We start from the raw sequence: 27888 nt of genomic DNA, 5'->3' as shown, positions 1-27888 counted from the left end.
TATTACCGTAAATTTTATATCTTTTTCAGCTGATGTTCGAGTTTTTAGTTTTAACATAATTTTATCAATGGAATTCCTTATGAAACTAGCAGATTTTTTCAAATTGCCTGAACATGAGAACGAGATAGGCACTAGTCACGAGAATACAGTCTCTCATATGTCCAAACAAAATTCTGGATTATCTACCAAATCACATGGATATGCAATGAAAACTAAATCCAAAGCTAAATCAACTACTAATGATGTACAAATGACAGTCAATGTCAAATTGGAGAAACCTGATATAGTTCTTGTCGAACATATGGATAGTATTGACACAAGAGCTCTAATTCTTAATGTTAGTATAAATAAACTAACTTTGCATATTTTTTCTGTCATAATGTTAAAATGACTTTTTCTAGGCGGAAATATTGTTGAAATATCGCGCAGCAGGGACACATCAGGTAGTAAACGGTATAATCAAGGAATTAGAATTATACAGATGTGTATATAACCCTGCTCAACGTTCTCAAACCAGAAGCAATGTACTCCATCCCTTAGATATAAGTTTAGCAGGATCAACACCCCCAGAAAAAGGATTACATTTGGAGGTAAGAATTATATATAACAATTTTTGGGTTGTTATAACTAGTATGGAAAAAATCACCTTTTATATCATTGTAAATATTCTTTTTTCATAATATTGCCGAGATATTTCAGTTTATTATGAATCTCTAGTGTCTCATGTCTCAATATTGAAAAATTCCTAGCCTACTATAGAACCAAACAAAATTTCAATGTCAAAATATTTTATTACTCAATACATTCTCCTCATAATTGTATACATTTATTACAGCGAACCTGTAACGTCTCTAGACCTTTCAAAAAAAAATGTTTCTTCTTGCTCTCCACAGCTTTTATTGGAAGAAAATTTACGACCTTTAAAACTTTTTTTCAGTTGAGGAAAGAAACGATAGTCGGATGGAGCCAAATCTGGTGAATAAGGGGGGTGTTCTAGTAATTCAAACCCTAAATCACGATTTTTTTGTATGGCAACATGAGATTTGTGTGCAGTGGCGTTGTCCTGCAAAAACAAAACACCTTTGATAGCTTTCCGCGTCTTTTCTCTTTAATTTTTTCCCCTAGAGTGGTCAGTAATGTCGAATGAAAAATCAATCATGATTACTCCATGGCAATCCAAAAAAACTGAAGCAAGAACTTTTCCAGTAGATGTTTGGACATGAAACTTCTTAGGTCTTGGAACCAGAGTGTCGCCATTCCATCGATTGTTGTTTTGTTTCTGGATCGTAGAAATGTACCCAAGTCTCATCCATACTAACAATTCGGTTTAAGAAGTCTACATCGTTTTCAAATCGAGCACAGATCGAACGCGTTGCTTTTACACTTGCGCGCTTTTGGTCAACATTCAAACATTTGGGGATCCATTTAGCTGCAATTTTTCTCATGTCCGAATTGACATGAACTATATGATGAACGCGTTCGTATGAAATATTTAGTGCTTCAGATATCCGCTTTAGCCCAACTCGACAGTCTAATAAAATAATATTTTACGGGACTGACACAGAAACTGGCCTTCCCGATTGGTCATTATCTTCAATGGAAAATGTACCTCTTTTGAAGCTTGCAGTCCAATTTTTCACGGTCGCATACGAAGAACATTGATCACCAAAAGTATTAAGCATATTTTCGTACATCTGTTTACCTCTTAACCCTTTTAAATACAGGTACTTGATGATAGCTCAATACTCCTATTTTTCGATTTTCTCAATTTCGGTGGACATATTTTATCTTTTAATTTATTGTTTAACTCTTATTTACTTTTTTGCCGTCAAACTTTATACTGACACTTCTAATAAGTTATTGTTCGTAGATATGGTAACGCAATATTTTGTTTATTCATGGAACTGGTCTAAGCTAACTAAATATCAATACATCCTCGTATACAAAACTATACAATGTTTGAAACATTCTAAATTCAATCGTTGCTGGCAACACACAAGTTCTCAATATTCCAAGGATATTTCTATTTTTCCACATTTTAAATACTCCAATTATATTATGTACAAAATAATTATAATTAAATTTATTTTTTGGTATTTACAATTAATAAATAAACTTTTGCAGCTATTGATAACAAATGTATACCTGAGTGTTTCACCTGCAACAATAGAATTGTTAAATAAGGCCTTAGCCACTATGACTGCCGATGCAAGTAAAATAAACAAAGAAGAAGAACATATTTACAACTACGAAAACTTATGGAAAGATCAAGAGTTTACAGAAGACCGATTCTGGTTTTTAAATACTGGTAAGATGTAATTTGTGATAAAATCAAAATTATCAATTTCCTTCTACAAGTACCAAATTTTAAGAAACTTTATGTTGAATTTTGAGATTAGGTTAGGTTATTATGATATTAAAATTTTTATTCCAGATTTTCAAATACACTCCTTAGTTGGAATTTCTGGAACCATTGGTGATATTCATACTGAATAATACTGTTTACATCAGCATTACACCAACACTCAAAATTATACTGTCTGACTCGAGTTTCGATAACCAAGTTATCGTCTAAATTTCAGTTTACCTTCAGTCTCTGAAGACGATAACTTCGTTATCGAAAAGCGCAGTGTAATTGTGAATGATGGTGTGTACAGAGTATTGATATTTCACTTTATAATTAACATATCAGGAGATTTACCAGTAATTAGAAATCTTATTTGCTTCCAGAATTTGGTACTGACGTCCTTGTTCTCGATAATTTAATGGAAATGGATAAGCCAGTGTTGCAAGAATTATGTATAATTTCAATACCATCCATAACAGTAACTATTGAAGCTGGGGTTGGTACCAAAACTTTACCATTATTGATGTTAGAAACTGGTTTTACAGGCAGTGTTCGAAATTGGAGCTCACAGGTAATTTGTGCAGTTCTTTTGTTCAGTATTATTATACTCTTGTTATATTAGAGTTGGTATATAGTGTAATGTTTTTGTTTTCTTATCTATTTATACGATTTCTATATTTCTATTCATGGGGTGAATTTATAAAAACTGTCTCTTACGTTATTAATTTATTTAAACACTATACACACTTAACTAACTATAATTATTCACTTATCACTAACATTTAACTGACTTAAATAATTTATATAAATTTTCCGATTACTTTCTATTTCGGTCTGTTCACTACGACTATTTATTATAAACTAACTAAACTGCGCTACACAAACTCCGCTTGCTATAATAAAAGTAATGTAAGAAAATAATCATCAAGCACCTGTCGAATTTTAGAATTCCACTAAATCCAAGCAGTGCCGGCACCAGGGCTGGGACGTGTTTGTAACAATATGTATTAAAATTTGAAAGGATAAATGGATAGTACAAAAATGCTATTCTTGTTTTTCAAAATATTCGCAAGTGATTTGAGTTATCAGAGGATGATAGCTTTCAAAAAGGCTTGTTGAGTCCTGCTTCTGCAGGTGACGAAAATCGGTGTCGATGTAGTTTATATATCAATTAAGAAGACATTATTGGGTTCTAAGTGGGAGTATTGGGCGAATAAACTATCAATTATTTTTTTGTCCAAATGCTCATTTGTGACATGTAGTCAATTTCGTTTAGTTTCTCTCAGATTAATAAAAAAAAGAAGCAAATAAGTATTTCATTATTATTGCTTCAAGATTGAGAAATTTTTGTCGATTTTTTCGAAACTGAAATATCCAAACTGCCGACTCACCATTTCTGGCTCATTTGCATAAATACATCTATAAATAAATAAATCCAATGCGTCTATAAAATTAAGCAAAATATTATGTATGCTAATTATATTATCTTAAAAATGTCTAGACATTACAAAACAATTTTCCTCAGTTATTTTTCTCACAGCATTGATACTTTCTGACATATTGGCGTTGAACTACCTTCATTAACGTGTCCACTAAAGAATGACAGTCATCTTGATAGATGCTTAATCGCCACAAGTTGATCGATGAATTTAAGTTATATGAATTTAATTGCCTAGAATTTCCTTCACAGATAGTTTTTTTTCCGGAATGTCATCTCCATAAACCTGGATAAACACAAACTAGACGAAAGTCTTCAGCTTCAACAAGGATTAGCAGTGAACCAAATCGGAAAAGGAATAAATGTGTAGTGCATAGGTTGCCTTTACACCTTTAATTTAAGCTGTATGAAGGCATATTCGATAGCAGACAAAACCTTTTATAAACATTTTATAACCTTCTTGGAAAGTGAAATAAGTTGAACAGTAAAAGTTCACATTATTGCCTGTAAACACCTCTCTGGAGCTAGTCACACGTATCATCTAAAAATAACCAATTTCTTAATATATTTTTTTAGTTAAACATGGAAGCTGTTTTGACCATGCAAATGGGTTATTACAATAGCAAACTAGCCTTATGGGAGCCTTTAATAGAGCCAGAAGTTGTCAACAACAAACATATACCTTGGGAATTGAAACTAGGGGTGAGTATAAAATTTTAGGTTGCAATAGTTCAAATATTTTCTATTACATGCTTTAGAAATATTCCTAAACATAATAATTATTAGTTATTATAATTATATATCCAAAATCTGCTGTGAATAGTTACAATCAATAAATTTACAAATTTTAATGGGCTGCGCCTGTGGGATTTTGCCACCGAAAGAGATCTAAGAATCTGCAGCACGCTGTTCCCACACAAAAAAATTCATAAGAGCGCATATGTGTCAGCGTATGGTCACACTGAAAATCAAATCAACTAAGTGTTAACGGACAGTAGGCAGGCTGGCCCCCAGGATAAAGAATACTACCAATAAATTAGTTAAGTACAAGGTGGATAAGCAGTGAGCCAAAAACTCAGATACCTCACGAAGAGTAATGAACAGGAAAATCCAAGCAGTACTGAAGTCAACGCAAAATAGGACACCTTAAAGACGGCACTGAAGGCAGAGGAAACCCTTTGTGTTCAAGAGGGTAAACCAAAGAAGGTCTGGTTTGACACTGACTGTGAAGCAGTCCTTATCAAAAGGAACGAAACAAGATTCAAGAAATTAAACAAGCAGTCAAGGAGCACAATACAAGCGCATAGGGAAAAGCTTTCGCATCGTAATCCGCCTGTCTTTTTCAATGGATCAAATACATAATAGTCGCATGGCAACAAATCAATACTATAAGTGTTTCCAGTGTTTCTCAACCCAAATCGTGGAGACACGTGCAATGAGAATGAATTTCTGCTCATAATTTGGAATTCTTGACACCTATCTGACTTAAATTTTGAGGTAACCTAGCCAATCATGAATTATTTGCTCAATATTATCTACGCTGATTTCCAATTCTTCAGCAATTTCGCGTACAGTACCGCGTTCCAAAATGAGCTTTTCTACAGCGCTGACGTTTTCATCGATAACACTTGTTCTGGAACGCCGCGCATATGGCAAGTTTGTTACCACTTCTTAACCTTTTTGGTAAGCGGGACACCCATTCATACACTTGAGCCTTGGAGAGGCACTCATCCCCGAATTGTTGGAGTAACTTTCAATTAATTTCTGCGTATTTTACATGGCTATAAGGACACTAAAAAGCGAGGTTACACGGTCCCGGCTGTTCTCTACGCTTCATAACAGACCAGTCTAACATCTAGTTTCATGACACTAAATTTTTCACGCGTTTACTAAAAAATTCCGGTTTTTATTAAAAGAAACATGGATGTACTGAATTTGTACAATAGACGCTTTTAAATTGGAATAAAGGAACAATGTACATTTTTATAAAAAAAATCCATATAAAAAATAATTAATCATTTAAACATTCATATTTAGGTAACGATGAACAATGAATCAACAAATGGTGATTCCAGCTCTACTCTTAGTCCAACAGAATCAGAAATAGAGAAAACGGAGATTGAAATTCCTCAAGCGCTAATGGAAATAGATCTAGAGTCGGAGAAGAACCTTGAAATAACAGTAACCAAAACGTTGTTGGAGAATCTTCAATATTTAGGAAAGGCATTTGCTTCTGCTTTGGATACTGAAAAAATTAAATTCCAGGTTTGTACCTGTCGATTTAAGTAATTTCTGCTAAAATTAAGCAAAAAAGTATTTGTACTTTTCAGGTTTTTCCTCAATTTTCATGTATTCCTGAGTACTTTATATACAGGGGTTTTCAAAATTCATATGACAAATTTCAGGAGGTGATTTTGAAGATCCGTCTTTCATATAACAAATTTTCCTCATCCCACCCCTTTCCGAAATATCACACTTGAAAGGTGGTGGTTAAAATTGAGTTTATATTTTTTTTTCTAATGGTATAGTTTTCGTACACTCGCAAAGGACTCATTACGGGTATTTTGTTCAATATTCCTGTTACATTATTCGGGGCTGAAATAAGCGACTCTTACTTCATTTCATATCAAAACTTTTTCATAAGTTTCGTGAAATAAAATTATAAATTGAAATCCTTGTTTTTTTTTAATATTTTTTATCCCTCTTTTTTTCCAAAACTAATAGCTACAGAAAAAATAATTAACACCATGATTTATATATTTTTTTTAATAAATTGAGAGGTGAACAGATTTAAAATGTAATACGATTCATAATAAATGCTGGAAATAACCACCTCTAGCCGAAATACATGAACGTCTCCTAGTGTCATAGAACGTTTAGAAAAAAAACACCCTATATGTTCATCCCTGAATTATACCTAATTGTGAAAATAATTTTGATATATTATCTTTAGATACTTTATTTATCATTCAAATGTATTCTTTGGAGTCATGTTAAGCTTATCAGCAGAATCCTGAGTAAGAATATGATAAAATTATTTACAAATTGGCGTTCAAATATCACAGCTATGAATTTATTTTAGACATATGTACCACCATTTAAAGTATTAAACGAATTAGGTGAAGATATAACGTTATTATTAGAAGAAAGTTCTTTTGTTGGCGTTGCATCCGGTGTGGGTGATGTTAATAAACTTGAAGCTGTTCCTTTAGAGCTTAAAGAGGACTACAAAATGAATGAAAAGTTGCATTTGGGAAAGGAGCTCTTAGCTAGTAATAATAAGAAGTCACTTATATTGAAAGTTCAGGTAATTCATAATAAATTTATACTTAATAACTTGCTTTTATAAATTGATTATTGCCTGATAATAGTTTGTTAGGACATTATATTTGCAAAAGACATAGTCTCACACAATTTAAAATATTTATACAGGTTTGTTTTTTAGATCAGTGATTTAGATTCTACCTTCACACTTCCTGTAAATAGAGCAGACAAAAGATATTTCCCGTTAAATTACAGAAGCTCCATTCATGATAATTGGGGTTTGATATCAGATATTAGAGTTGATGAAGCAGTAACAATAATTACATTACGAAGTATTGTACAGGTAAGTGATGTACAAATATTTATTATCATTATTTATTTATTCGCAATAAGTAATATTTTATAAAGTAACGGTATGGTCACAAGTAAGTAAGGACACAACTATAGTATGATGAAGTCTTCTTGAAAAATTCTTCAAAAATTTTGTAAGTCTCTTAGTTAATTTTTGTTTAGTCTTCCATTGTGAAATTTACAAATCTCTTTTTACCTTTTTATATAGTTGCTACTTGAACTGTTGTTTTCTAGACGTAATTTTTAGATTCACAACGATATTCTAATTAATTTAATAGTTTTTTGGTTTTTAGGTACATAATCATTTCAATGAATATATCGATGTTTATTATATGACATCAAAAGGAAATCAATTGGAGCTGGTGAATACAGTAAAACCCAATGAAAAATTGAATGTTCCTTTAAAAGCCGTTTATACTCCAACTACTGAATTATTTTTTGCGGTATCAAATTACTCAGTTACAGTATCGCCATTTACTTGGAAGGACTTGCAGACTAACTTGAAAGTAACTAGAATTCTCCAGAGTTTCCCTAAAATACAAGAAAGGGAGAATATACCTTTTGTTATAAAAGTAGTTGGTGAAATGGAACAAGTCTATTACGAAAATACCAATCGTCATACTATGGCAAGTACATGTTTCAATATACATTTAAGACCAGCGGTGATTTTTAAAAATGGCTTGCCTTACAATGTTATTTGTTGTGTGGATGAATCACCCGATGAATTTGTGGTTGAACCTGGCGATACTCTACAACTGCCCACAGTGGATCCTGGAAAGAATTCATTGGTGTTTAGGGTGAGTTGTAATTATTTAATCTATTTTTTTATTATCTTTCTTTAATAAAGATTATAATATACTTTATATGATGGTTTATTAATTCATGATAAAATCATAAACTGTGTTGAGAACTTGAAATGAGTATCACTACATATTATAAAACAAAGTGCGTCACCGCGTCTGTCTGTCTGTTTGCGATAAACTCAAAAACTACTTAATATATAATATGTATTAAAGTTTAACAATAATATAAATTTATTTACATTGATTATTAAAGAATTGCGGCGTTTTAAATTTCGTTGATTCTTCTAAAAAACATTAAATTCATCGATTTCAAATAGGAATAGTCAAATTAACGCTCGATACAAATATTGAGGTTATTGATTTTTGGTTGTTATAGAATATTGCTATTTGAAATCGACGCATTTAATGTTTTTTATAAGAATCTTGTTGTTAACTAATTAATGTAAGTAATATTATTGTTATGCATTTAAACATATTAAAACATATAAAAAAAAGTATATAATCATTTTTGTAGAAAATAACATAATCTACAATTTTTGTTTGATTTATTTTTATCATGAGCTAACATTTTCGATTTTTTACTGCCTAACATTTTTTACGACGAAACTTTTTAAAATTTCATTATATGATTCTGAAAATTTTCAGCTTGTTGGGAATTCATGTGAGTCTGAATATCTATTTTGACAGGCCTCTGTGCTGTCTGCCCTCTCTGTTTCGTTATTGCCTAAACCTGAAAAGATATAATCAAATGAAATAAACTAGGTGGTATATTGGAAAACTATTCTCAAAGAAACTACCTATTGCGATCAAAATAAATAATTCCCACTATTCACCTCTGAAATGATTTCGAAATTCAATATTTAGAAAATGTATTCTATCGTTCTTCCAAAGAGAAAACTACTTTCCCGGCTAATGCCTAGACGAATATTGAATTACATCTCCTCTGTCAATCGACCTTTTTGTCCATAACATCCCAATGGCTCGTAATTGCACGGAGAGGTTTATAACCACTGACTAATTTCCACGTTATTACGTCTCATCAGAGTGATTTAACAATGTAATTAAACATTTTCCAGCGAACGCTAACTGCCGCCAACCTCACTTCCAATTGCGAACCACTGAACAGGTAGAAATCTAGCGTAGTCGTCGATAATATAGATTCCGATAGTAAATGAGTTGTGTAAAATATATAAAAATAAATTACTCCTACTAGGAGATGTAATTTAATATTCGTCGATGCTTTAGCCAGGAAAAATTCTCGACGTTCCGGCTCCCACTTTGGAGCCATTAACTAGAGTAGGGTGGGATATGGTGGTTATTCGTTCATTGGTAAGAAGTGATCCGATTCCGTGGTCTCAATCTGCTTACTCCACGCAACGAATCATCCCTTTTTTTGTTGATTCCAAGGCCTCAATCTGCCTACTCCTTGGAATTTCACTGAGGAAATGAAAAGCATTAAGAACACTGTTGACACTAACACACTCACTGTTGGTCTTGAGCTGAACTGAACATTGATATTTTCTATTTTAGATTCCGGATTATTTGGAAAAGGAATGGTCGTGTAGGAAACCTTTAGCCGGCGATCCTGATGAATTTTCCGTTTGGACTTTTGAAAGCTTTGACAGTTCAACTAAAATGTCTCTGGAACTAGGAATGTATATTGTGAAGAGGAATGAATCGCTGGAGCTAACTTTGTATTGTCCGTTCTGGATGCTTAATAAAACTGGATTAATGCTCGGATATAGAGTAAGTCTTTAACATTATTTGAATAACTGCTGGTGATATATTTGAAAAAATTATTTATCCGGTTTCAAATTAATTCAGAGATACATACGTGACAATTTATCATTTTTCAGAAGTCTAAAAAACATGAAAGAGCAGATTCTACTAGTAGTCTAAAGGTATCAGAAGTTATATCTTTATGTACCTTCTTTCTTTTAGTTAAATCGTAGAGTTAGTTATTTTAAAAAGGACAATTCCTAGTTTAGTTATTCAAGAAATAATGTTGAAATATCTGCATGTTTATTGCTATAATTATTTTTCAGAAGCATAAAAAATGCGAAAGAGCCGATTCTACTGATAGTCCTAAGGTATCAATTAACTACAATACTTTTCGGTTTTATTTTTGGTTTGTTTTCGTTGCTGCAACTCCAATTTGATCACTTCCCTTTTGATAAATTTATTTAATTTTCAGATAAAAATCACTATCGTTTAGCACATTATTTTTACAATCAAAAGTTTGCATGAACGAGCTAAGTAAATTATTAATATAGATTTTAAATCAATTGTGATAATACTGTAACGCACCGGGTGCCTTTAATGTATTTATTAGATAGATAGATTATTGACACCATTCATATCTATTGAGTACATTAAAAGTCAGCTCTGTATCTAAATATTATGATTGTCCTAATTATAATATACGAGTATAATTCATAAATAATCGCAATATATAACTAATACTCTTACTCGTCGTACATTTAAATATCGATAGCCTAGAAGCAATACCCCATATATGTTTTTCTTGCTACCATACCAAAGAGTTCAGTATCCTGCATCTTCTGACAAATACTCATATATGCATGACCAATAGAAATATTTCGAACAGCAATGTGACAGTACCTTGCATAAAATTTCTAAATGCAATACCTCTCATTAGCTTTTTATTTGTCGAGAAACAATTACTAGAGCATAGAGAATCTTTTGCATGCAATACCTCGTGTTTTACGGCATACTAATAGCGAGCCGAATGGTGTCCCGCTTGCTCAAGTCTAGAATAGTAGCAATAACACGTATCTGTTCATTTTCAAGTAAGGCATAACATGTGAATTTCATGTATCTTTTCGAATAATTGTGTAGGAAAATTTTACTTACTTGTATTACAAACTTGACATGAATCCTGTTTATAATTGAAACTCCAAAAGGAAACGAAGCAAAAAGTATAACATATATAGAAATAAGTGGAAGAGAAAACCAGTTAAAAAAAATGAAATGGGACGCATACCTGAGATTCACAAAAAAGAGAAATGATAAATAGAAACATGACAAACCAAGACAAAAAAGACAGATCAAGGAAAGATGCAATGGTGGACATTGTGAAAGAACAAAAGTTTATTTTTGCGACCAAATAACAGAGGATAAAGAAAAGAAATATTTTCTAGATTCTGGGAACATATGAATTGGCATCAGAAAAATTTATATTTATATTACTTGAATATAGGAGAATGTTCATATAGTTGAAGTATCGTGAATATTCGTCTATATTTTTATTATTTATCGGCTACAAAAACATATCCATTTTCTAAAACTTACCTCTGAGCTCTATTATAAATATATAATCGTTTTGTGTAATTTTCCACTTCTTGACGCTCTAAATTTGTGGACAAAACTATCGACCACAAAAACATATCCAGTTCCTAAAGCTGATAAAATACTTTAAGCTTTATTGGGGTGTAATTAGGTACAACTCATTTTTAGTTTTCTTTAATCCTTCAAAAGAAAATGCGACAATGTATTTTCATGGTTAACAATCGTTATGTGTAGTTTTCCACTTCTTGACGTTCTAAATTTGTGGACAAAACTATCGACTACAAAAACATATCCATTTCCTAAAGCTGATAAGATACTCTGAACTAACTTTCATATATTTGTGTTTATATAAATTACTCAAAGTATGATCTTTATAATCTCTATCATATTATACTATGAAAATGCTGCAGTAAGACTCTAGAGTGAAATGGTGAAACTTCTGTTATACTTATAAAGTAGCTCAATGAATTTTTAAATTTATGACACAACTTTCCTGTCCAGTTTTAAAATCTTATCTAAAATTAATAAATATCGTAATCCAGAACTGTTACTACTTTTTAAATAATCCCCTTCAACTGCTTTTATTTGGAAGTTAGCGACAAAGGTAACATAAACATAGATTTCGAATATAGTTTATAATTTTTGATATAATCTGTGGATCATTGCATTTCATGCTGCCATTGTGCAATCCTTTAGTAATACCCTTCAAAGTATTCCTCAAATTATTTGTTCTAACATGAAATATCTCCTTCTGTATTTTTTTGTCATTATATGCAGCCAAATCTTCTCTATATATACGGTGTACCTAAATTCGATTGCCAACGCTATATGGGAAATTCCTTGGGTCAAATTGGCATATCGGGATGGGGAACTCATGTCCACAAACGCATTCTTTCCAAGATAAAGGGTGTTAGAGTTTTAAAAATAAAACAATTTTTTGTCGATAAATTTCAAATGGTGTGATCGATTGTTGTTGAAACTTTTTGACAATTGGAAAAGTAATAACATTTGACTACGCTAAAATTGACCGTTTGCGAGAAAAACATAATTTTGTGGCAGCTCTTAAATGAAATTGTTCAAGTTGATTTATGTAACGTTCATGTGAAAGTGTGCATAACAAGATAAATTATTTAAAAATATACAAAATGGATTACACTTTTGAGGAATTATCAGATTCAGAGGAACCGGAAGTGTAAATATTAGAAAGAATAACGCCGGACTACCTCGAACTACCCGTACGTAATACATACAGTTAATTTTAAAAACAACGTTTTGAATAATATAGATAATTAACCATCTTTAAGTATGAGTCACATATTAAATACAAATAGGGACAAGATACAAGATGTTTTATAAAGAGATTCGCATGGGATTTTCTAATTGGTAACTTCAACAACATAGGAATAATGACGAATTTTTTAAATTAATATCATTTACAGATGAGGCAATGTTTACTAGAGAAGGCAAGTTTAATTTCCGAAACAGTCACGTATGGACGGATGAAAACCCGTATGTGTCCTTAAAAATTAAACGGAGAAATTTATTTAACATTCTTAAGGGACGTTTTACCAGAACTTTTGGAAGATGTTCTTCTATATACCCGACAAAATATGATATTTCAGCATGATGAAACTCCTGTACATTTTTCAACAAATGACTAAATTTAAATACCACTTATGGATAGAACTGGATAGGTCGAGGTGGGCCAATTGGTTTACCAGCTGGTCTGCGGACCTTACTCCCCATGATTTTTTTCAATTTGAGCTGTTGCTTTAATTTATTGTGCTTAAGATGTGTTAATTAAATATTATATTTTTATTCTGCATGATTTATTTGTAAAATTATCATCTGAATGGCTTCCGTGTTAATTAAAAATTTCTGGAAAACATGTTTAGGTTAGTAAAAACATTTTTTTTTTCGAAGAAAACGTGTAGTTTAACGAACAAATATCATTTTATAGCATACCATTAACCTATCGATGTTAGTTGATTCGGAAGAAACTATTTTGTATTTTTCTAAATAATCACAAGTGAGCGGTTACAAAATGATGTTTTTCTCGAAAACGGTCAATTTTAGCGTAGTCAAACGTTATTACTTTTTTATTAAGGAATTATTGTAGAATTCAAAAAATAGAAAAAAAATACTATTCATATTTAACACCTAGTTTATCAACCTGATAATCGTCACAAAGTTTCAATAACAATCGATCACACCATTTAAAATTTATCGAAAAAAATAGTTTTATTTTTAAAACTTTAACATCCTGTATCTTGAAAAGGATGCGTTTGCCGACATAAGTTCCATATCCCGATAGGCATACTTTGTCCAAAGGAATTTCCCCTAGAGCATTGGCATTCGAACTTAGGGACATCCTGTATTAGTCATACGGTCTGATTTTGTTTAAAGTTCTATATTCCCAATGTTCTTTTTTAAACTTTTCTATGAAATATAATTTGGCAAAAAAATGAGAAAATGATTCTAATTATATTAAAGCTGATAAATTTTGAAGTTTTATGACCTTGTCTGCTCAATTATACTTTATAAATACATTATAATATTTTGTTTCACTGTTACAAGTATTCTAATATGTGTGCATGCTGTCTAAAATGTTATGGAATGTTTATGCTTTATAACAGTGTTTCCCAACGTTCCACAGGGGGGCAATTTGATTTTTAAGAAAGAGGGGCAATTCGAAAATTGCTTCTACACGAGTTTATCCCTTTCGCATGAGGTCATTCAAATGCAATTCTAGATTTCAGTACCAAATTAAACTATTAGATATAATATGGCTTGACGAGACCAAAATATCAACTGGATGTTTGGTGTCGTCAAGTTAACTTCCTCTTGGCTGACAACGGGCTCCGCGGGAAACTCCCGGACTTCTAGCTGTAGTATTGTAGAGCTTAAAGTTGTGAATGTTTCTTTTTCTTGGAAAAATTAATTATATTGAATGAAGGAAGAAATAAAACTCTTGTCGATGCAAAAGCGAAGATATTTGGTTTCATAACCTTTCTTCCTACTGAACACAATGTTTACACCAACACTCACAATTACCCTGTCTGACGCGCGATTCAAATAACCAAGTTATCGTTTTCAGAGACTGAAGGTAAACTGAAACCTTATAACTTGACTTACCTGTTTTATAATGAATTTTCCCACCAATGAACCTTCTCTCGCGAAAATTAATTCCAGCGGGAAAACCTCCTTGGCGGGAATCTTCACATGCATTCCTTGACTACTAAACTATAGAGTGCGCTGTAAGAAATCGGCCCTTTGTCCCTATTTAAGCTTTTCTTACATTTAGCAATTTCAATGCTTTTAAATGCATCTAACAATTTATTGTTGGGTACATTTTTTAACAATTTTACATTATTAATATTTATGTCATGGTTATGAGTGGCGGCGTTGTTGACAATACTATCCTAAGGATAAAATACCAAATTTGGAAAGAGAGGTGTATATTAACTTAGCTGTGGTGATTGAGACAGGAAGTATATTGGGCAGACTAAGAGATCCGTTATTGTCCGGTTTAAAGAGCACATTTAAAATATGGAAGGACCGGAAAATCGATTATTGCCGATCACGCTGCTAATCATGACATAAATATTAATAAAGTAAAATTGTTATGAAATGTATTTAATAATAAATTGTTGAATGAATTTAAAATCATTAAAATTGCTAAATGTAGAAAAAGCTTAAATAGGAACAAAGTGCCAATTCCTATTACAGCTCACTCTATAGTGCAGTAGTTAAATGTGAAGATTCCCGCCAAGGAGGTTTTCCCGCTGAAATTTATTTTCGCGAGAAGAGGTTTGTTGGAGAAAAAAATATGTATAAAACTGGTAAGTGAAGTCATTAGATTTTAATTTACCTTTAGTCTATGGCAATGATAACTTGTTTATTGAAACACGCATCGGACAGTGTAGTTGTGAGTGTCTCTTGGATCCAAAAATGTGAAGTGACTCATACCGCTTTACTTATTATTGTCAATCATTTGAAAATTCTATCTGCTGATTTAAAAGAAATATTTTTAAACAAATTGATTTAACAACATGGATAATGAAATCAGTGTTAGTGGATTTGTCTGATATATAAAATATGTAGCATCAAGAAAGTGAGTCCGTTAAAAATTCATTTAATATAAAAGGAGGGATGTTATGGTTTTATAATGAAACAGAAATCAAATACCCAAATTCTACAAAATGTGAAATAAAACTATTGCTACCGCTTCCATCTTCATATTTAGCTGAATGTGGATTTGGTACTGTAAATTATTTACTGGTAAAAAAAGAAATAATAAGTTTTTATCTATTTTTGAATTATCATTCAGGTGTAGATTTCTTTTTATTTCCAAATACCTGTTTCGTGGCATACATTTCCTTACACAGGGTAAATTTATGTCTTCATCCTCGCACCAATACATTTGCTACTGTGGGAAAGAATGGTATCCTGTCAGTATCAGAAACCCAATGAACTTTTGAAGACAGTTCACCGACAATGTGAATGAGTGACGAGCATACGAGACACTTTGCTTTACTATATACAGCAATATATCTTCCGTAAGTAATGTCTCAAATATTTGAACCTCAGACATTTCTTTCAAATAATTTTTCATTTTTTCCTACTTCTTTGATATTTCTTGATCATCCCTCAAGATTTTGGTGAAATCACGTTTGGTTTTCTTCCAACTTGATACAAGTTCCTTCTTTCAACTGGTTTGAGGAGCTTTCTGAACTGGGCTTGAAGGACCTATTTTGTTCATCTCTTCCTCCAAGAGATTGGACTGAATTTCAAGAGTTCCAAGAACATCTTGAGGTATTGTGTCTTCCAATTCGTTTCATCGAAATCTTCTTCATTGGAAACGACATCGACTTTGTCTGGAGGTAGCTCAATAATATCAATCACATTACATTCTTCGTCATCGAATTGCCCAAGAAAATTAGAATCATTATCAAGTGCTTCTCTTAGCTCCGCTAAAGTGAAAAATTTCTTGGAGTCCATCTCTAAAAAATGGAAAAAAAATTGAGATTGGAAGGTAAAGGTATATAGAAACTTAAGTGAAAAAATCAAATTCCCAGCAAAATAAAAAATAAATCTTTTTAAATTACGAATATTATTGCATAAATTGTACTCACTTGCTCCGGACTTGAAGATTTCAAAATTAAATTTCAAATATTCAAAGTAAAAAAGTAGAATCAACAGGTGCACTAATTCTTCACAAACCGTATGTGTGTTAATATGAGAGGTTACGGTAACCGAATAAATAATGCTGCCAACTGTTAATCACTAAAACACCCGCGATCTCCAAATGGGGCCCACGGCAGGGAATGGGAATTATTTGGAATTTGAATTCCAGTTTTACATTATATATTTTGAAAATTTACTTATTACTTACTGTGCTTTGAAGAAACAATAGATCCTTCGCAGTGTATATGACACTCCCATCTTGCTTTGTTAACATTTTCTTTTCCTATTTTAATTCAAGTTTCTTTAGTAAATAATTACATTACATTTTGTTTGTGTGTTACATAGGGGGGAAAATAAAAATTTTAGAAAGACCAAAGTGGGACATGGTACAAAAAATATTGGGAAACACTGCTATATATATATATATATATATATATATATATATATATATATATATATAAAAATAAGAAAAGAACAAAATTACACTGGAACATTTTTGGTCAAAAAAGTCTCTTTATAGCGTTTAAAGCAAAATTTACAATAATAGCATGTGATCATTTTTCATGTTTATTTTACATTTTTATTATTATTATACAGTATTTGTTTCATATTTCAAATTGTTGCGTACAGAGTGGAGATGAAAACCTTAATATACTGTATCATCCGAGCGATTTTAAAGGGCCAATTTTATTCTCATTCAACGCGAAAAATTTCTTTGGAAAGAAAAAAGCTTCCGTTAGGGTGGAAAATGGAGATTGGTCTAATAAATTTTCAGTAGACGTAGCTGGCTCTTCTGGATTTGTAAATTGTAAATGGAATGAACAAATCTATCAGGTAAAGAAAAATTTATTAATATACTTATCACGAAGTTTATTTTCTTGAGGAGGATATGATTAAAATCAACTTCACATTTTTTTGGCATAATGGTAGATCAAATTAAGAATATTAAATATTATATATACATATTTTATTACTTCCTAATATGCCAAAATAACGTAAACCAATATTTAAGAATATTAGTACAATAGGTTTTAACCCATATTATTTATGTAGATTGGAGTCCAGAATAGGCTAACGCACAACGGTTTAACAAAACAAATAACATTCACACCTTATTACATTATTATAAATGAAGCCACTTATGAAATTGAATGCCAAGAGCACAACAGACCTGCAGATCATTGGGTCGTTGTTGAACCAAAATCATGCGCAGCCTTATGGCCGAAAAGTGAAGCACAAGATAAATTGATGAGATTGCGAGTAAAAGGAACAACGGAATCTTCAGCACCATTTTTGTATACAGAGAGTCATAATACACTACTTCGATTGAATAATAAAGTAAGTATATCAATAAATTTTTTAAATAAAATATGGTTATCACGGTTCAATATTTTTTTATTCGAATATAATATATTTTAATATATAGAATAATTTATATGAATCAATATTTGATTCTTGTCTTCAAAACATATATTTTTTTCAAACATACAGTTTACAGCATTAAAATTACTCGATGCATCACAATAAACAAACAAAACACATTCCTTGGCTAAAACTAGGTACTCCTCTTAAAGTCAATCAATAATATCTTCAGAGCTTCAGAGTTTCTACTATCCAGTGTTTCATTCTATTATTGGTATGTCACTCAGTCACTATTCTCTGCTTTTTGGTCCTCCTCCAGCAGCTGAAGCTGAATATATGAATCATAATTTGGTTTTAAATGGCAATAGGGAGGTCTTCTACCCAGGTATATGAAATCTGCTACTCTTTCCAGATTATAAAAACATAACATATAAAACTATTTCATAACTATTTATTTATTTGAACTTGCGACAGACCTAGCTTAAATTCACGAAATATGGTCGTGTGTATCTATGATAACTGGGAAACTATAATCAGAGTAGATCTAGTGAATGTATCAACCTAAGTAAAAACATTCTACGAATATTAACAGGAGATCTACTGGGGCACTGTCGCCTCAACAAACACCTGAAGACTCTTTGACCTAGCAGATGATGTGGCGTGCAGATTTTGTTGCCCAGAGGACGAAACCTCCTATTTACATTCTCTCGAAGTGTGAAACACTAAGGAACTTCATAACACTACATTTGAGAGCATATGAAATTGAAGACGAAGATCTCTGGCAATTAACGTCAGCCCACATTCTAGACTTTTTAAAAGGAGAGGGATTAATGGATCAGCTGTAAACACTGGGTGCTCCAGCATCTCAGCAAGAAAGGGGACACAATAGATCCTTTGGGTCGCAGTGCATACGAGACTTTAAATCTATATATACATCTGTGGTAAAACTTTCGCCACTGATACTGGGCTTCAGACCCATTTAAGACGGCTACGCTGTCCCCGGCTGACGGCAATGTTTGTTCCGCATGTAGACAAACTTAACAAATCTTAGGCTGGAATGAGAAAACATATGCGAAGAGCACACCCCGTAGAGTATATATTCACTTATTTTATTCCTTTATCTATGATAAACTTCTCTGATGTTTGTCCCATTGTTATACTTATCTTATTTGTGCTTCCTGTATCCTATAAGTAATATCTATTCAAGTATTTTTATTTTTCCTAGTATTTCTTTAACAGAATTAAATGAATAACAAATAGGCATATAAAATTGTAAACTAGTTTATAAAGAGATCATTCAGAGATTTGGAAGTGAACAGTGTTATTCATTACAAATTACACAATTCTCTTAACATCTCATTAGTATCGAATCTGTAAAATAGCTGTAAACGGCTCGAATAAATTAAGAAGTAACAAAATCGAATAAAATTTGACTATCTAGACTATCTAGATAATGATTAAAACTGAAAAATGTTTCTCCAATAAGTTTCTATTGATTTATTTTTAGTATGGTGGTGTGAACGTTGACATTCAATTAACTGAAGGAGCAGTTTACATCAATTTAGCTGCTTATCAAGACGGCTGTGCACCTGCTTTGTTGGTAAATCATTCGACTTATCCAATAAGTTACTGGGAAAAAGAGGCGGTTCAAAAAAGGTTACCAATCATTTTAATAATAACAATATTTTGAATAATGTGAATTTTGATTATTTGATATCTATTTTATGTTTTTGTAGAACGTTGGCTCCTTTCGCCTACTGCCTTTATACCTGGGAAAATCCTTCGGGACCAAGAGCAATAGCGTGGGACAGAGGAAACAACAAAGAAATAATTAATGACCTACGAAAGGATATGTATGGGCAATTCTCTCCAAAAGATGAAATATTTATAAGCTGGGCTTCCTTTTTGGATGGTATGCAAAGAGTTCTTCTTTTCACAGAAGATAACCAATTGGCAGAAGGAGCACAGGCTAGTAATATATTGGAAGTTATTCAACAAGACATAACTGTTTCAATACATGGAATTGGTTTGTCGTTGGTTAATAATGCTACGAGACAGGAACTTATGTATCTTGGAATTGCTAGTTCAGGTAAATATTTGAAAGTGTATTATTTAATGTTTACTTATACAATATATCTTTTAATAGGTGTTATATGGGAATCATCTAAAATGAACAATAACCGATTTAAATTCCTCGATCCAAAACAGTCTATGCAATTGGAAAATGCTTACCAACAATGCTTACAAGAATCTGAAGTAAACCCCAAAGTCAGTTGGCACGTTCATATAGATGGAAAAACCGAAGTTGATTTTAAAAACAATATGATGTACAAACCTCACAAAAAACGAATAAGACGCACTTTCATCACAGGTCTATGGTTTAATATGAAGACAAGCCCTAGTCAAATGCAAATACATGCTAAGATTAATCGCTTACAAATTGATAATCAGCTATATGATTGTATATTCCCAGTGATTTTAGCACCAGTTCCACCACCTAAAAGTGTTACAGTAAACGACGGTAAGTTCTCACACCATAATTTTTAAATTTCAACAAAAATATTTTCTTCAGTTCAAATAAACTAGAACCTCGCTAATCCGAACTAATTGGTACCGGGGCCGGTTCGAGTTATCCTAAAAATCGGATTAACGGGGTTCTAGTGTATGTCGCAATCTTGTGTTCAAGCCAACCTTTGCATATAAATGAAGGTTATTTTATAGAAACAAAGTTTATACAGGTCTTCTATTTTTTAAATAAAGGTTATTACACTTGATTTTAGAAATTTGATCTATTAAATTTTACTTGGGCGAAGTTACGGTGGACGAGTCTGACTCGTCATCTGAATTTGAGAAGCAGGTGTTGATCTTTGCGGTACCTCATCCAGTTGACGTTGATCGCAAATATTGCATGTACTTTGTTTTTGAAATCTTACAGTTTCAAATAAGGTTAATTCGCTTATTAGGGATAAAAAATTTTTGGTACGCTATTTAAGATGATTAGATAATGAAAATGATGAAAACAACAATGAAAGTGGAATGTGATACTGACGATAGAGAAGTAATTCCAGTACGTCGAAAACGCATGCCGCTTTTATAGAGCGATAGCGTATCTTGTATCGAACAATTGCAAGAACAATGGATTTGGGACGAAAAAGAAAATCTTGCTGATATAAAACAATTTCAAGAAATAGCTATAATCAATTTTTTATACCTCCACAGATTAGGTAATAATCCTACACCATGGAAAGTGCTACACTTTCTTATAAAGAAACAAAAGTTCATTAACATACAGTAGAAGCATATCCAAGTGCTGCCCTAAATTCTTATCTTATTTCTGTGAAATTCACTTTAAGAGACACTCTTAATAATAATACCTAATCGAACCATTTATTAGCAACTTCTCCGTTTCTCATGTTCTTTGTATTTTCGAGCAATTTATGGTGCACACAGTCAAATGCCTTTGATAAATCTAAAAATACACTAAATGCAATTTTCCCATGGTCAAATGGAACAACTTTGTGAATATACCCAAAAACAGCTGTTGTGATGATTTTTCAGTTTTGTTATCCTTAGAAAATAGAAGTTACAATATTGGCCTATAACTTATCCACTTCTCAGAAAAGCATAGAGGATGAAAGTAAGAAGCTTTGAACCATGTGGTGAAAGTTGCTTTGGCGATGTGATATATCGTATTGTCTATAATCCTGGGATAATATAGATTTTTGCACACATAACAAATTTTCGAAAAAAAAAAGTTGTTTAAATGAAAAATCCACAATTAATTGATTGTTTCATTGGCCCAATGATAAATTTAAATCTCACATATAGGTGAAGTTAGAATGATAACTACTTGATATAATAATTAAATGGCAAGATCTATAATTTATAACTCGTCGAATTTCATTTGGTAATAAATATATCTATTAATTTTTAGGTATCAAGCCATTTATAGAAGTCAGTATAGTTCAGTTACTAATGAAAAACAGTCAAATTCGGCAATTCAAGTATTTCAAAGTTTTAGTACAAGAATTCCATATTAAATTGGATATGGGATTTGTAAATAGTATTTTAGAAATGATGCAAGAGGATGAAGCCTCAGCAGAAACAGAGGTAGTAAGCATCATTCCATAATTTTTTTTTAAATTAATTTATGTCTTTTATACTGTTTTAGAAACAACAATTTTTAATAGACAAGCAACAAGTTGAGGAAACGTTATATGCACTTGCTTCTAACCAAGCCATTCAGGAGCAGAAAAGTTTCTACGATTTATTACACTTTTCCCCTTTAAAAATCCACATAAGTTTCTCTTTAGCGGCAGGAACAAGCTCGTCTTCCCAGAATATTTCAACGCCACCTATCGTTAACGCTTTGCTTCAAGGAATAGGAGTCACTCTTACAGATTTGAATGATGTTGTATTCAAGTAAGTAAATGACTTAACATTTATGTAGAACTAATATAGAAAGGGTTCCATCGTTATATAACGTATTTCATTGCTAGACAATGATTTAAGTTATTGCAAATAAAATGGAAATACGAGGATGGTCCTAGAAGTATCTGGCTTTACCTACAGATGGCGGTAGTTGCTTGAAGAATACTACTTGTATTAGAAAGTATACAATCTACACAGTATATGTCTCAAGTTTGAAGGAGCCACGTTGTTTAATATTTGTTTGGTAGCCATTAATAGTGAATGTAAACATGGAAAAAATTGGTCATCGTTATATGATAACAATATTTTTATTTGAAAATCCTTAGCCCAACCAGTATAGAAGCTGAACAAGATTCTACTATAGGTGAGACTGTTCCTTCGTTATCAACAGTAAAATACTGGGTAGCAAAGTTTAAACCAGGTTGTAGGACCTGCGAAGACTAGCATCGCAGAGGTCGACCAAATGAAGTGACGACTCCAGAAAGATTGAAAAAAATCCACAAAGCGGTACTGGATAATCGTCGACTGAAAGTGCGAAAGCTAGTAGACATAGCAGAAAATTTGGACATGAGAACTGTGCGCAAATTGGATGCCGCATTTGCTCATAATGGAACAAAAACAGAGTCGTGAAGATGTTACCATCAAGTGTTTGGCAATGTTTGACATAGATAAAGCCGAATTTTTGCACACATAATCATGAATGAAACATGGGTCATCACTTCACACTCAAAACAATGGACTGAAAAGGGAAAACCGGCTCCAAAGAAGTCAAAGATCGTTCCATCTGCAAGCAAAGTTATGGCGTCAGTTTTTTGGGATAATTTTCATTGACTATATTGAACTATCAACGGCGAGTAATGTGTGAACTTATTGCAATGTTGGAGATAAGAAATCAAGCAAAACGGCCATATTTGGCTAAGAAGAAAGTGTTGTTTCATCAAAACAATGCACCACCTTACACATCCGTTATTCTAATGACCAAAATTAATGAATTAAAGTTTGAATAGTTACCTCATGCACCCTATTTGCCAAATTTAGCCCTCTGGGATTATTTTCTGTTCCCAGACTTAAAAAATGGCTCAGCGGTCTAAGATGTTTCAACAAAGAAGAGGTGATGTTGGCAGTTAATGGCTATTTTGAGGAACTTGATGATTTTATTATAAAAAGGGGATTAAACTTATTGAACATCACTGGGAAAAGTGTATGGAGCTTACGTTGAAAAATAAATATGTTTCTGTGTTTTCTTTATTGGGCCAATATTTAATGTTTAATCATAATGATTTACACATCTATATATAGAGCCGTGATGAAATGTAAATGTAAATTATGTACAAATATAAAAATATTGTAATAAAATGGGGAAATAAGATTTCTGGTGTTACCTTCTCACTAGCTCACCATTTTAAGGTACATTTGTACATTGTTTAGTTAGGTTAGGTTAGGTTACATTGTTTAGTATCACAGCGATTAAAATAGAATAATTATTTCTAAAATTTAATATTGTGTATGGAGTATGCATTTACTAAAATTGGTTACTTATCGAATAATGGCATACAAATTTTAATTTTTAGATTAGCGTTCTTTGAAAGAAACTTCACCTTCCTTACCCAGAAGCAATTAATTAATGAAGCTGCTAGTCATTATGCGGGACAAGCTATAAAACAATTTTATGTACTTGTCTTAGGCCTAGATGTCTTGGGTAATCCGTATGGTCTCGTTTTGGGAATTACAAAAGGTGTTGAAGATCTTTTCTACGAACCATTCCAGGTTATTTTCCACGATTCTATTTGGAAACATTTTTTCAACGTAAATTACCATATTTTAGGGTGCTATTCAAGGTCCAGGGGAGTTTGTAGAAGGTTTAGCATTAGGTGTTAAAAGTTTATTTGGTCACACAGTTGGAGGCGCTGCAGGTGCTGTGTCGAAAATTACAGGAGCTATGGGCAAAGGAATAGCAGCATTAACATTGGATGACGATTTTCAACGGAAACGAAGAGAAAAAATGAATAGAAAACCACAAAATGTTCAAGAAGGTTTGGCTAGGAGTGGAAAAGGATTAGTTATGGTAATAAAATTTATTATTTAAATAACACTGTTTACCTATAATTTTAAATATTCATATAATAACACAAAAAATGCATAATTGGCGAAAGCCTACCACCAAATGTTACAGGTGAAGTGGGTGCGAAGTGATCGAGAATATTCGCATCTATATGTCAAACGATAGTTGAAAACAGAGGAATGATACAATTATTGTTAACTTAACGCACCCATAATGGGAGTACAATGAGCAAATGCTATTAGGAATCCTAAAAATTTTATGGATAGAAACATAGCAAATATAAGGCAAAAATAGAACTGTTTCTAGAACAAACTCCAAGGGAACATGCATATATAATCTTTACCTTTTCCAAAACAACTTTATGCATTAAAATATCCTTATATACATTGGAGAGATGATAAAATACTTTTTTTTATTTACCCATGCTAATTTTCGAGACTAATTGAAAATTTTATTCCTTGTTTTTTTAGATACCTCAACTAATTATCAGTTTGAAAATGAATTAATGTTATTTGAATAAAATGTTCAAATATTTCAATTTATAGATTATTGACAGCAGTAGCTTCAGCATGTAGTTATGACGGTCATTCTTGGCGTCTCCTTTCTAGAGAATAATAATCAGAAAATTTTGTTAAACTCGTAGATATTACTTTTTTATCTGAATTTGTATTTCCAGGTATACAAGCTTGATTCGCATCACTAAACTTGTATTTACCATAGACATTTTTGTTGAACTGTTTTGCAAAATTTTTTTTATTGTAATATAAATTTTTTGCAGGGTGTTTATTCCGGTGTAACTGGAGTTTTTACAAAACCCGTCGAAGGAGCTAGAGAAGAGGGCGTTGAAGGTTTTTTCAAAGGTTTAGGAAAGGGAGCAGTTGGTCTCGTTACTCGTCCAGTTGCTGGAGTAGTTGATTTTGCTAGTGATTCTTTAGATGTCGTTAAACGAGCTGCCGAAGGTAAAAAACTATGCTTAATAACTATTCAAAATATCATAATGTCATAAAGGGTCCAGACTTTTGGCAGACGCTCCCTTTAAAAAAAAATATTTTAAGAATAAGACCAAAAACCATCAAAACTTACTTAAATAAATCCCGAAGCTTCTTATATTTTTGAAAATTTTTCATAAAAACAACAGGTCCACTGTATCCGTTAAAAAGTCTCACGAAGGCGACTGAAAGTATTGATAGAACTATTATAAGCTGCTCCTGGTAAAACCATCTATTTAAAACAACTTGGGATAGACACTAATAAGTAAAAAAAGAAACACTGTGAAGTGAAAACGAACGGGTCCATAAACAGTAAAAATAAATAACAAAGAGGTCCTAAACTTTAATGGCAGGAATGCTAGTGACATTTGCGGATTTTTTGGGGATAACGTGTTTACCAGATCTAAGGAGTCTTCAATCTATGCTCAAAAACCATAATTTATGATGAGATACATTTCGTTGCAACTCCCGCAATTTGCTCAACCCTCAGTGAATATTTTATACATTATTAATAAAATGTATGATAGAAGTTTTCATTTAATTTATGGACTAAATTGATTTGTTTTTTTTTTAATTAATTTATATTGATGATTTTCAAAACTAAAGGTAACCCTATCTCCATGATAATCAAGAATAATGATTGCTACCATATGATGAGAATTTAATATATATTATTATTTGGTGTAACTGAAATTTAAACTTTGTATTTGTTGAAGAAAACTTGAAAATGGCAAAGGAAAGAGCATAAGAGAATAAAAATGATCTTAAGACAAAACATCATGTATAGGAATTAAGATATTAAATTTAAAACTAATATTTTTTTATGTTATTTACGACTGAATAATGTAACAGGGAACGAAGATACTTTACGATTACGGGCTCCAAGATTTTTACATTCTGATGGATTGGTGAGACCTTACAATCAACACGAAGCTAACGGTAATAGATACCTTAATCATGTTTCTAAAGGGAAATATGCGAAGACAGATACCTACGTAGCTCATTATATCATAATACAGAACAAAGAAGTGCTCTTATTAACCGATCGGAGAGTGGCTTATATCACACACAACGACATTTTTGGGGGATGGCAGGTGAGTGTTATATATTGGAAATGGTTGAATGTTGAAGCTTAATAATTATAATACAGAGATTTCACAAAAATATTAGAAGATGAGGCAAAATCTAAAAAACAATGATAAGGCTTATTTTCATAGTATATATTTCCTACTTTGGAATTAATTATATTTTTGATTTCACTTTGATCAAGAACATTCCATATTTTAATGGGTCTAAGAGGTGGCTCATGTAAAGAGGCCTTGTTGGATCAAAGTCAGGGCTTTTAAATGGCCATAACATGGATTGTATTTCGTTATCATCAAGGTAATTTTAGAAAATTTTTACGATATGTGATTGAGTATTATCTACGAAGATAAACTTTTCTCCTTCAAAGGGAAATAAAGGAACGACTTGGTGTATTATTTCCACAACGTATCTGTGAACTTGAAACAAATACTTTCAAAGAACACCATGTGAACTAATGCCTCCATTTATGTATACTTTGGTTGTATGCAGCATTGTGCAAATCGTTTGTATATATGGACAAACTGCATCGATTATTGCGAAATAGGCAAAATATAGACTCATTTGAGAACATTGCGTTCGAATATTAGTTGGTTTCCCAGTCTTAATGAGCCCTACGAATAGTATTCATACTCTTTGAACTACTAATAGTGACTGAGGTCCAGTTGTAGGAATTCTGTGTCTCCAATCGATCATCCTAGGTTGTCTCCTTATCGTATCTTTGCTTACTTCTTCTTGATGGAGCCATAGAAAACCTTCGCGAATCACAGTAGAGGTAACAAATCTTTAGGGACGGAAATTGACTTAGTTACGTCAATTACATTTCCTCGGACCCGAAAGTGTCATCTTTGATTTTTTCCATCTATTGAAACTTCCTTAATGCTTCCAGGAGTCGACAATTGTGCCACTTGTATTTGTGAAAAACCTCTAATCAACGCAATGTCTAAAGCACACTATTCGGAGGCAAATATTCTGGTTTCCACTAACCGTAGCGTTCAGTAGTGAGTTACATAGTTAAATCGCATACGTTTTTTTATTGAGACAATATTTTCATGAAACCATTCATGACGTGTGTCTGTTTTCAGAGTCATAAGTAGTAAGAACTATATTTATTTACACATCTTATTGCTCAGAGTTCATCTACCTAACCTAACCAATAAGCACAAATGTGCCAAATTCGGTTCATCAAAACCAAAGTTATAACGAATTTAGTAATAATACCTTCCCTCAGTTATTTATCTTTAATTTGGAGTAAAAAAGGC

The 27888-nt window shown here is 32.1% G+C and overlaps 1 protein-coding gene across 3 annotated transcripts in view; it reads left to right on the top strand.

Moving 5' to 3' along the window:
- Nucleotides 1-27888, top strand: part of LOC130901865 (intermembrane lipid transfer protein Vps13) — a 51659-nt gene that overhangs the window by 22924 nt on the left and 847 nt on the right. The window contains exons 20-42 of one of the 3 annotated variants that reach the window (XM_057813503.1): nt 30-337; nt 402-590; nt 2125-2308; nt 2731-2918; nt 4362-4487; nt 5823-6050; nt 6868-7092; nt 7231-7392; nt 7694-8197; nt 9734-9949; nt 10060-10104; nt 10249-10293; nt 17330-17533; nt 17753-18037; nt 19569-19717; nt 19798-20150; nt 20208-20582; nt 21996-22171; nt 22233-22483; nt 24064-24259; nt 24318-24557; nt 25333-25513; nt 26396-26637. In XM_057813503.1, the coding sequence (XP_057669486.1) occupies nt 30-337; nt 402-590; nt 2125-2308; nt 2731-2918; nt 4362-4487; nt 5823-6050; nt 6868-7092; nt 7231-7392; nt 7694-8197; nt 9734-9949; nt 10060-10104; nt 10249-10293; nt 17330-17533; nt 17753-18037; nt 19569-19717; nt 19798-20150; nt 20208-20582; nt 21996-22171; nt 22233-22483; nt 24064-24259; nt 24318-24557; nt 25333-25513; nt 26396-26637 (5072 nt within the window). Of the gene's footprint in view, nt 1-29; nt 338-401; nt 591-2124; nt 2309-2730; nt 2919-4361; nt 4488-5822; nt 6051-6867; nt 7093-7230; nt 7393-7693; nt 8198-9733; nt 9950-10059; nt 10105-10248; nt 10294-17296; nt 17534-17752; nt 18038-19568; nt 19718-19797; nt 20151-20207; nt 20583-21995; nt 22172-22232; nt 22484-24063; nt 24260-24317; nt 24558-25332; nt 25514-26395; nt 26638-27888 lie in introns of all 3 variants that reach the window. The other 2 variants (XM_057813505.1, XM_057813504.1) reach the window with 2 other exon arrangements.

Source organism: Diorhabda carinulata, chromosome X (genome assembly GCF_026250575.1).
Source record: "Diorhabda carinulata isolate Delta chromosome X, icDioCari1.1, whole genome shotgun sequence".
In the NCBI taxonomy this organism is placed as follows: domain Eukaryota; kingdom Metazoa; phylum Arthropoda; class Insecta; order Coleoptera; family Chrysomelidae; genus Diorhabda; species Diorhabda carinulata.
This window is presented reverse-complemented; position numbering and strand designations above follow the sequence as displayed.